The sequence below is a fragment of the Drosophila gunungcola genome, assembly GCF_025200985.1.
Source record: "Drosophila gunungcola strain Sukarami chromosome 3L unlocalized genomic scaffold, Dgunungcola_SK_2 000005F, whole genome shotgun sequence".
NCBI classification, from domain to species: Eukaryota; Metazoa; Arthropoda; class Insecta; order Diptera; family Drosophilidae; genus Drosophila; species Drosophila gunungcola.
Window position 1 is genome coordinate 3,837,111 of NW_026453180.1, and position 12,087 is coordinate 3,849,197.

The 12,087-nt window shown below is 34.3% G+C and overlaps 1 protein-coding gene across 1 annotated transcript in view; it reads left to right on the forward strand.

Moving 5' to 3' along the window:
* Positions 1 to 12,014, forward strand: part of LOC128259145 (uncharacterized) — a 33,129-nt gene extending 21,115 nt beyond the window's left edge. The window contains 8 exon segments of the mRNA XM_052991340.1: positions 4,105 to 4,188; positions 4,270 to 4,468; positions 5,767 to 5,870; positions 5,873 to 6,601; positions 6,845 to 7,180; positions 7,413 to 7,717; positions 8,182 to 8,590; positions 8,751 to 12,014. Of these exon segments, the coding sequence (XP_052847300.1) occupies positions 4,105 to 4,188; positions 4,270 to 4,468; positions 5,767 to 5,870; positions 5,873 to 6,601; positions 6,845 to 7,180; positions 7,413 to 7,717; positions 8,182 to 8,590; positions 8,751 to 9,284 (2,700 nt within the window). The 3' untranslated portion in view covers positions 9,285 to 12,014.
* The last annotated feature ends 73 nt before the right edge of the window (positions 12,015 to 12,087 follow it).

Below are 12,087 nucleotides of genomic sequence, written 5' to 3' on the forward strand. Positions count from 1 at the left end.
CAACATAAATTCCCCAGCATCCTTATATAAGAGCGAATATCCTTTACCAATATTTTACTGTAACTTTACTGCTTCGTTTATTTGCCATAAAAAACCTTTCCTTTCCGCACATCGCTTCCAATTAATCCCGCTTTGATGATGTTTGATTTAGGTCCAATATCAGCGTCTATGCAGAGCGTAGAAGTGAAGTTCGTTTGGGTAAAAAAGGGGGATTTTTATGGGCTGCTAATTAAATGCATACAATTAGCTACACACGCTAATGATTCAATTATCTTTATTACTTCCCCGACATGCACTCTCTGCTGCAATCACGCAATGCTAAATATGTGGAGCAAGGGAGCTCTGCTCTTAATTAAAACCAATTCAAATCGATGGCCAGTCGAGGCACGTTTTAAATTTAACACTCGGGTCCTTGGAATCCTGAGCTCAAAGCTCAGTGCTCGGAGCACTTCATTAAAGAGTGTAAAGTTGGAAATTTATTTTGCATTTGGCGTGCATCGAACGTGTGAAGGCCAGATGCACTTAAAAAAAGAGTTAAGCCTTTCTTAACTTAAAAAAATGTCCCCTAAAATTAATGTTTAACTTATCAACAAAGATAAGTATGAATTTTTAAAATTTACAAAATTGAAAATGTAGTGTTCATAATGAAAAATTATTAAATACTTGATCTTTAAAAAAAGGACTCCTCTACATACAATTTTTATATATTGTTGGCTTTATACAAATTTGAAATCCTAAAAACTAAAAATTAAAAAATTCAACTACAGAAAATTATAGAACTTAAAGCGACGTTTATATTTACAAAGTTTATTCAGTGTCGACAAATGGGTTTTGAAGGGCTGCCAAAGGCAGTTGATGGAATGAAAAAGGGGGTTTTCTGGGTGGATTTGTTTATGGCTGCAGCTGCGCCACTAAAATGGATTGAAGAGGCGCGCATCTCCTCCACAATCAAAAAAATGGGTCAATCAAGTTGGCAAAACTGTTAAGGGATCAATGGAATACGATCTATGGGAGTTAAACGACTTTACTGGTTTACTTTTAAACGTCCTTACAATGAAAGTATACCATTTTACGACTGGAACTTTATCGTAAATGAAGAAAAGGAGTCTATTATTAAGCTTCTGATCTTAAAGTTCCAGGTACTTAATCGAAGCAATTATAAAATTGGATAAAACTAAACCCTTTGTTTACAAATTTCAAAAAAGTTTTATGAATTTCCTGTATAAGCTATTTTACAAAAATTGGCGTATGCCAGATATAATGTATAGATATAATTTCAAAAGATTTTCATGACTTTCTTATATATTTCATTTTGAATAAAATGGTTTAAGCCAGGTATATGGCAATTGAAACAACTAAAAAATATATATTATTTAATCTATCCCTTTTTAAAAACATTTTTTATTTTTAAAATTTTGCTTTAGAAAAAAAATTACATAATTTAAAATGGATTTTTGAGTCAAAAAGCTGTAAAGAGGATCAAAAACTTCTAACAATAACAAAACCACAGATATCACAGAAAATAATTTAAAAATCATAATGGCAAACAACAATTGCAGACAAACAAAACCAATAAGCTGTTTCTGTGTGTAATCCATCAATCAATTCGAAATGGAAGTGGAATTCTATTTCCCAACACAATAGTGCCCTGCTTAAAGAAATTACTTTCACGCTTTTGCCTCAACTGACAATCAACATTTTCGAGTTCAATCAATGCATCCGCTTACTTAGCTGCCACTTCCAAGCCGGGCCACTTGCCACGCCCCCAATGGTCCGCAACACGCCCCCCCTTCGGGCTCCCAGTTGGAATTTATTTCATTCCTATTTCATGCAATTTTTATGCATTTTTCTATTTATAAAATGGCTGGCAGCGAAGAGCCCGGAGAGCACACAAAATAATAAAAATGCCAAGCAAGACGTGCAAAAGAAAAGTAAGGGAAAAATCAACGTAAAATGCAAGCGGCGTCATTTCGCAGTTCCTTGCGAGGCCCACACTTGTATTTTTTTAGTTTTTCCCCGCTGCTTTTCCTTGTTTTCCCTGCACGTGAAAAAAAAGCACTGAATCGTAGAGTATTTTTAACTGAATAACTGGCCAGATAAAAGTAAAATACTTAAGTAAAATACTTCAACTTTTCAAATAACATTTGTAAATGTAATGTAATGTAATGTCAATCTAAATTTATTTCTTTATTTTTGTTGGAAATCTAAATAACAAAATTTAAAATTAAAATTTTCAATTCACATATAAACATTTTTAAACATTTTTGTGTATATTATTTTTAAAACTTTTTGGTAGTTAATTCATTAAATATTATTCTACAACACTGTGGGAAATCTTATTAAAAATATTCAAAGTAAACATTTTTACTACATATCCTTGTATACATTTTTAAATGATTTAAGATCAGTAAATTTTTCTTTCTATTTTTTTAATAATTTAACGAAAAAGGTATATCAGAAATCTTTTTGAAAATCAGAAAAAAAACACTGATATTGGTAGAAAAAATACCTTTTGTTAGGGAAAACCCTAAATTTTCCAAAGATTTTCCCTAGATTTTCCCTAGTTTTTTTCCTAGATTTCCCCCTGTAGTGTGAAAATGCAGCGTGAGAACCGAACCGAAACGGAGCTGGAAAAATGGTCGGGCGGTGGGGCGTGTAAGTGTTGGTAAACGTGGTGCAAAATGCCGTTACTGCCATCCTGCATTTTCCATTTTCTTTCCCCGAAGCTGTTGTTGCTGTTGTTTAGGTTATTGTTGTTGTTACTGTAGTGGTGTTGTTGTATTTGGGTCACCAATGCAGTTGTAGCTTTTCCCCCTGCAGTTTTTTTTGCTGTTGTTGCTTGTTTAACAAGTTCGAGTGCATCGCATTTGTGAAAAATTTAAAAAGGCATCTAAAAGTTCCCCCTGAATGTGTTTTGTTTGTATGTGCCACAAAAAAAAAAGAAATAAGCAAAACAGGAGCAAACTTTTTGAGGCTCTGCCGCTGACACCAAAGTGCACAAAAGCAACAGTGAAACAAGCAAAAAAGGCTTTCTTTATGGGGTTAAGGGTATCGTTTGCCAAATATCCTGGAAAACTATGTTTATTATGTATGTATTACTATGTGTTAAAAAAAATTAAAGATTTTTAAGAACTTCGAAATTATCAAAATCTAAATTTTAGCGATATACATTTAAAATATGAAACTGAAGATATATTTTTAATTCTGGATAGTTAATATGTATACAAAAAATATTTTCTATAGTTGTTAGATTTCAATCAATTATTAAGTAGAGCCTCCAAATCGTAGATATACCCCTTGAAAAAGTTTTCTTAACAATGTGTAAAAGGGTTTTTAGGGCAAAGGATGCGGGAAGTGAATTTTTCCAGTGGCAGGAGTCGAGTGAAACAAAAACGAACAGCAAACATATTTGACATTTGCATACGAAGAGTGTCAAAAGAAGCAAGAAGCTACACATACAAACTAACCCAAGCAAACACACTTGCAACCAACCGCATAAAAAAGAAACACTGGGAAAAATCTACTATAACTAAAAAAATTTAAAATTGTAAAGCAATTTATTTATTTCTAAAGGGAAATACTCTTTCCAGGCGGATCAGAAATATTCTTATCAGGATAACTAAATATTAATCCCTATTTAAAACTACTAAATGCCGACTTGATATTTTAATATGGTTGGGTTCTTGAAATTATAACTGAAATGGGAATTTTAAGAATCAAAGCATTTATTTAAAAGTAAAAAATTTAGTCAAGAATAAACCGAAAAGTTTATTAAACAATTTTTCTTAGGCCGCCTTGTTAACGCGAAGAAAAAACAAATGATTATTAAAAAGTCAATTATAAATATAAATAAAAAAATTATTGGAAATTTTTAAGAACCCTCAAATAAAGGAAACGCAAATGATTTTTAAAAACCTTAGTCAATATATTTGAATACAATTTTAAGACGAGGTCTAAGAAGGGCGTGGTATTGGTTTTTATTACTATTAAATTATGTATTTTTACTATTGAATAATTTTTTTCAGTGTAAGCCTGCTCGTTTACGCCACTTCCGAGTCGCTTTCTTATCTGTGTCCTTTCTCTGCTTCTTTTCTTCCTGCACAGGAACGCTACAAGGCCGACATTAGCCTGGCCATCCAATTGCTGCAGTGCAAGCCGGATAGTTTTGTGTCCCAGAAAGTGTCATCGGTGGGTAGCCCAAAATATATATATATATATTATATAGCCCACCGTTGGGAAAACCCCACTAAATGAGATTTTTCCATGCAGCTGCCCATTGATATTCAATCGAAAGTGTCGGCTTATATGAGATTGGAGACGAACTCCCATTCCGATTCCGAGTGCAGCACCAGCGGAGTGGGCGTGGCCACCACAGCTTCCTACAAAGTGCTTCCGGCCTCCGACTCGCCGCCCCCCTCCGCCTGCCCCTTCCCGCCCACCGCGATGGTCTATTCGATGCGGGGAATCGGTAGGTGTTAGTAGACCATGCTGAGCCCCTTCCCTTATGATTTTTCCCCTTTTTCCCCTATTTTATTTATTGATTTACGTTTTTCAGCCACCGGATTGAATCACGAAGACTGCGTTAAGTTCACAATTTGATTTCCTTTCTTTGATTTCATTTAAAAATTATAGAAGAGATGTTATATTTATTGGAAATATTACAAATTTTTTAAGAAACAAAAGAATATTCTTCAACCAAGCAAGTTCAAAAATGTTTATTTTAATTTTCATTTTATTGAAGATTTTTTTTATTTTTCTAAGAAAAAAAAGTTTTAAATAGAAGTTATAAGGAATATTCAAATCTAAATTATATTTATGAAAATTATAGTTATAACAAAATTAGTTTAAGGTTTTTTGTTTTAAATATAATAATATTTCATTAAAACCATTAGCAAAGTAAATAATTTTGAAAAGTACTACTGTTTAATATCTTTTTATTTATTTGATTTTTTTTTGGAGACTGGACAAAGTTCACAATTTGATTTTTGCCTCATAATTGCATATATTCCACATCATTGTGCTCTGTATTGGCAATTCATTCCTCTTCGTTTATTGTTCATTTGCATTAATTGCCTGCGTTTCAATTTAATTTGTATTTATTTATTATTTTAATTTTTTCGCCTGATTGTTTGCCGTTTTTGTTGGCATAATTGCAATTTGAAACTACTGCAGAATAACTCTTGGTCGAATTTTTTCGTTTTCGTTTCGTTCTCAAAAATATTTACATGTTTGTGTGCTGTAAACATATTGTTGGCCAGAATGTTGCAGAGGCATGGCTGTGGCCAAAACTTTTTGTTTATCAATTTCGGATATTTTTGTTAGTTTTAATACATGCATATTTGATGAGGAAAAATTTTGTTGTCCAAAATGCTGTTGTTGCCGAAATGTTGGGCATTGTTAAATGGAAGTTAACTCGTTTTTGCTAGGCCTAAAATGTTAGGTTTTTAGGGGAAAAGTTTTGGCTTTGTATTTCGTGGTGCAAAATTGGTTTAATTTTTTGCAATCAATATATGTATACCAATATACCCAGGCTTATGTTTTCTGTTTTAAATATTTTATCAAACCAAATTTATTATATTTATTTCACAAATGACTAGTTTTGCTATAAGCCTAAGTTATTTTTTATTTTTATACATTTTGTAAGACCACAATCTTGATTTATACCAAAGAACTTGGGTTCAAATGGCTCTACAAAATAATGTAAACTTTAAAGTAAACCTTCAAGACCCTTTACTAATTTTAAAATATTTTTCCAATCAAATTTAGACGCCGAAAATGGAAATACGGCTACAAATCCTAAACAGCAGTCGAATCAAGCCAATAACAATACAAAGGACACTCTGATCAACAACAATATTAACAACAATAACAACAACACACCAGCATCAATAACAAATGCAACAATCAAACTAATACAAATATTAGTAATAATAATAATGGAAATCAAGTAACCAATTCCGATATGATATCACCCACAATAATGGCAAAATTTCTGGAGGACGAATTAAAGGCGAATGAGGTGAAGCATTGCGATACATGTCAGTGTAGCAAACAGGATCTTCAGGTCCTCGCAGATGTATCTCGTTCCTATTCGGTGGCCACCCAAACGCCCCATCAATTGCAACTCCAGGGATCAGGCTTAACTGAGCCATTGACCCAACTTTGTCTAAGATGCCATAGTAATCTGAATTCGCCATCGCGAACTAATAGTCCATATCTGATGAAGATGGTGAAGTCCAGTGATTCTGTTATATCTGAGACCAAGAGTTCCGTTTCGGATCTGAACGATATGGATAAATTGTTCACGCCAGCCAAAAAAGATGATTTGATGGTTAATCCCATATTGGGACATCATCGTCTCTGCGAAAGAACTTCGATTTCGGCCCAGAATGCGGATTATGTGAATGGAAAACTCACGACCTCCACAATGATGTATCCAACCACACATTTGGGTGCCTATGCGGCCGAGAAATATCTCCTGGAGACCAGTAATCTTGGCCAGCTGAGAAATGGCTATCAGAGGAGGTTTCTGGATGGCGGAGGAACAGCTCTGCAGCTCTTAAACAAATTCGAAGCAAATGCCGTGGGAGTTACTACACTGGTAAAAAAAAGAATGAAGTTAATCCCACTATTTCATCCATAATTTTAATTTTCATCCCTTGCGGTTTTTAGTTTTTTTAAATTTTGTTTTTGGCTACTTTTGAAATGTTTAAATCCATCAGAAAATTTAATTTAATTAGCATTCAATTTTTTAATAAATGCATATATCTTAATTTAAATATGGAACACAACATTTTGTATTTAATATCCACATATTTAATTATACTATTCCATTTATTATCAGTGTACCCAAGATGAGCTTCTAGAGGATGAGTCGAGTAAACCTCTTTTGGCTGGGGTTTCGCAACCCAGTCTTTTGGAAGCGGATCAGACGGATCCTGTCCAGCAAACAGTGGTTCCATCGAAAGTGGAGGATATTTGCGAGCCACCGCCCAGTAAAATAGTTGCTCCAGTGGCTCCTCCAGGAAATAATACTGCTGCTGCTCCATCGGGAACCCAGCAACAACTCAAGTCCACGAATTCCGGAAGTGTCCAGAGTTTGTGGAGCAACAAAACCAGCAGCTGCGAGGGGGCCAAAATGTTCGAGACCTTTAACAGGAACCTCATTAAAACAATTAAGGTAGGCAGGGTGTTCTACTTTTGTGGACATCACTATAGATTAGTTGACAGAAAAGTTGTTTCTTAGAAACATGTATTCCAAATGTTTTAAAAAAAACTAAAAGTTTTTCACCTATAAAAAATGTTCTAATAAAATTCACCGTAATTTTTCATAAAAAGTATGGGGGCTTAACTTAGATATTGTTCTTACAACCCAATTCAAAGAAGTTCTAATTTAATATCATTGTTTGCAGGCGGAGAATCCGAAGTACCGAGGTCCTCGTCTGTGTGCCATGAGAATCCAGCAAAATGGCCAGAGCAACATCCTGCTGGACAACCTGGAGTCCATCGAAACCTACACGCCGGTCATCTACAAGAGAAGGGAAAAGCTGTTGGATGAGGAACTCAACGATGGCAAGGACATCATCACCAGCAAGGAGAGCAATGCCCAGTCGGCGGTGGAGGCGTGGCAAGGACCTGCCAATCCCCACGACAATGTGGCACTGCAACCCGTGTTGGAACCCCAAGTGGAAGCCCCAGAAGTGGAACAAGTGCACTGGTAAAAATTCAACATTAGTGTTTTCATTCATTGCGGTTATTTTAAGGTTTCACGGATTAAAATAATACATTTTTTTTATTTTCTTATTAAATTCTATATCATCTCTAGAATATTGTACAAAATTTTCAAGTTGATGTTGTTGTGTATTTAAAGTCGATTTTAAAGATTTCTCGCGTACTACTCAACCGATCTTAATGAAACTTTTCACAGGTCTTCGAGATATTTACATTTATATTAATTTACAAGGTCTTAAAAGAACTTTTTTTTTTTTTAATTACAGTTAATAAAACCTATTTAAATTTGAATGTTGTTCATATTAATTCAAAAACTGTAAAATTAAATCATGCAATTTAAAAGCACCGTATTTAATATTATTATTTTGTATGTAATTTAAAAAATAACTAAAAATGTTTTGAATTCATTTAACCTGTAACGTATTTAAACTATTCCATTTCTATTATCAGTGCGGATATAAAACCCGGTGAAACGCCCACAAATCCCGGAGTAAATTCGCCCAAGCATTCGGCCAACTCCAGTTCGATGAGCGATGCCATTGACTACCAGGAAAGTGTCCTTTTGAGGCGGCAGCAACTCAGTAGAGTGGCCGAATGGGTGCAGCACAATACCCAGCAATTGGAGCAGAGAAATCTGCAACAGGCTCCGCCAGCCAGTGACTCGAACTCGGGAACCGAAAGACAGTCCTCGTACTCCACACTCGATCGCATGGACTCCATATCGATAGAGAAACTGTCCATGGATTCGGGCTATAAAACTACACCGCAGCAACTAACCAATGGATATCCGGAAAAGTCTACCGAGGATTCTTTGTCACCCAAGACGGATATCACTAGCAATTCTTTGCCGGAAAATCCAGTAAGTAGAAAAAACATGGGTTTCACACGAAACTCCAATTGTTTTTGCTTTGATTTTGTGGTTTTTTATTATGGCAAAATTATATTTTTTGATGTTTTCGGATTAATATTTAATTTCTGATAAATTTAAACCATATTGAACTTTTCCATTCGTGTATCAGTGTAATAGTGCACAGCCCAAGAAGACGGAAATGTGCACAACTTACTATAGGAGGACCACGCGATCGGGACTGCCAGTGGCATATACCACCGTTTCTGGGGCTCCCAATCCGGATCCGGAATCCATTTCGTCTGGTTCCGATGCACTCATCTGCCCCGAACAGCCCACGTGTGATATACTCAACTACAAATACTATCCCAATGATACGGACAAGACGCGATCCGTTCAGGCGGAGCTGCATACCACAACCCAGAATGTAGACATAGCTCAGATGGAGTACAATGTCAAGCAGTTTTTGCTCAAACAAAATGAATGGTCCATGAATGGAGGAGGGAATCCGGGAGCAAACCCAACCAGATTGCTGCAGCGCAGGATTTTGGGACCCGGCGTGGGTGAACGGGTGCGAATGGCCACTCCCGGTGGAGCTGTGGCCACCAAAACCACCAGCACCACTACCAGCACTAGCACCAGCACCACCACCCAGTCATCATCTGGAATCCACCTGCCACCCCACAGAACTGAAACGAATTTATAAGCAAACGGGGTCACCACACAACACAAATTCGCCACAACACATCCAAATCCGATGAGGAAACCAAACTGTATTCTAGTCTAGTTTTGCTACTTTCAATTTCGTCTATATAAATACGATACATAGCAATGCTTAAGTTGGGTGAGGGGTTCTCCAAAAAAAACAAAAACAAAATGAATACAATGCTAATAGCTATGATAACTATACATATGTACGATAAATGTAATACTTACACCACAATCTACAATCTAAGCTGGCTAAAGTTGCTTTAAACTAAGCTGATAATCTGGCTTCTTTGGATTTCCAAAATATTTAAGGCGTTGGTTAAAAATTAATTAACAATTAAACTCCTCATTTGACTTTATATTACAATATTTAACTAGAATAAATTTGTTACACAGTTCGTTATAAAATTAATTAAAAATGTTAAAGCTTTTCTTAAACCCTTGTTTATCACTAAAATAAAATTTTAAATATTCCGGTCAATCAGTGATTATAAAAAACTATATTTTTGAATAGGATTGTTTGTGCATATTTTTTACAAAATAAAAATTCACACTAGTTAATCTTTTTCTAATCAATTATATTCGACATTTAAGGAATTCTGATTCTCATTCTGTTATAAAGTTGCTTATAACTATAAGTTGTTTTGAAAAAATAAAATGAATCATTTATAGGATTTTTTGTGCATAATTTTTACAAAATGTTATGGAATTTTCTTAAATCACTGTTATTAAGAAAATTGAATAAAATCTGGTAAAAGGTAAATTAAATAGTTTTGATACATTTATTATTAAATGTTTATATTGCTCATATACTTTAAATCGTAGTAACTATTTTTTTGTTTAAGTGTTTTATTTATCTCACATTTTTGGTTGTCAAAGTGTCTTCCCTGAAATCGAATGTTTTTTAATTTCTACTTAACCAACGCCACAAATCTTAAGCCCATGAGCAATTTCAGCTACAACCAAAAGCAAATCTAAGACATATGATATAGTTACTCCCTACGATATAACAGAACATTATATACAAAAACTTTTTGATGTCTGCATGTTAATATAACCCACGAAAAAGTTTACCCAACAACAAGGCTAGGTTACACTGGAAATATATAAATTATATTTATAGCGATATACAGATAAATATGCTATATACGATTGATATTTGATAAGCGCGTTATATTTTCTAGATTCCGATTGTGCTATATTTTTTGGTAGTGCGTGTGTGCGTGAGAAGCGAAAACGAATTTTTATTTTTATAAAATGCGACCAAAAACGAGGGGAAAACTTTTTAGATCATTGATTTCTATTTTGTATTTGTATTTTCTATTTGAGCATTTTGTCCAGCCGCAAAAGCTTTGCGCTTTATAGCAAAAACCCGATCAGTCTATCGAAGATATATATACAAGTATTGTACCTTTTTGCCGGAAAAAAACTGTACTCATTCCTGCCCATTAGATGACCTTCATATAGAGAACTGTAATCCTCTGCTAACTGCTAAATCAAAGATATATTAGCCACGCTATATACCAAAATCAGAATCGCGAACAGAAACACTTGCATTATAGACGTATCTGAACATACATATGATTGTAATACCCACATATATTTACATCTATAGCATAGCATATATATATTCACCTTTATATGTGTATACCCGACCCACAAAAACATAAAACACAAAACACAACATTCAACGGCTTCAAAAGAACCACAAACCAAACGAAACCTACTTTTCTATGTAATCCCCAAAACCATCAATCAAAATTATATTGAATGCCGCGATATTTACTCGATATTTACACGCATGTATGGCTGCTATATCTATATCTCTATATATCTCGATTACTTTACCATGTATACACTGAGCGAAATGCTAAAATGGAAATGCTTTAAGACACTGTTATGTTTGGCCTACTTATATGAACGTTTAATTAGCATAAATTCAACTTCAAATAGAGCAAGAGTAAAGCCCCAAACTGTAATTGCTTACTATAAATCTAGGGATCCTCTGCCTGTTATGCACTTTAATCCTACGATACTATCGAAAAGAAATCAAAACTCTTATTAAGTTCATGTGTACCAATCTCGAAAAAGACTTAACTTGGATAAGTAACTAAATCATTCCCGATAATCACTGCTATCTCACCTGTAACTCACTGCTCAACGATCCAGTTTTCCAGCATTACTAACAAATATATCAACAAATCTCGCAAAAACAATAGAACACTGCCCCAAAAACCCCAATCACTGCCCCAAAATCCCCTTCTTCCTTCTAAAAAACCCCAAAAACTTACTTTAAGTAGAACCATTCTTCAGCTCAACAAATCACCAAAAACTTAATTATAAAATCAAGAATCCCCAAGAAACCGTAGCTAAAAAATAACTGAAAAAACAAAAAAAATTGAAATGGAATTTCTGCAAAAAAATGGTAATATATGAAAAACTAGCTTAAATATTTGGGCATAAGTTGAACTCCAGCTGCGACATCTAGTTTAAATTGGAAGCCTTTGTTCTCTTCGCCTGATTTTGAAACATTTTCAGATACTTAGCCTTATATGAATGTGTACATTTACTGCGCGTTTTGGTTAATGTAACCATTTTTGAGCTATGAACCACCTTAATGTAAAACTAAAAACAAAAGAAACACAAGAAAAACAAAAAAACAGCAACATCAAAAATAATAAATCATGAAAACAAATGGAAATAATTCAAATAAATATGAGATAATTTTTGAATAAATTAAACGGTGTTTTAATTTTATGCGGAATTTTATTGTTTTGATTGTGCTATAATTATGAATGACT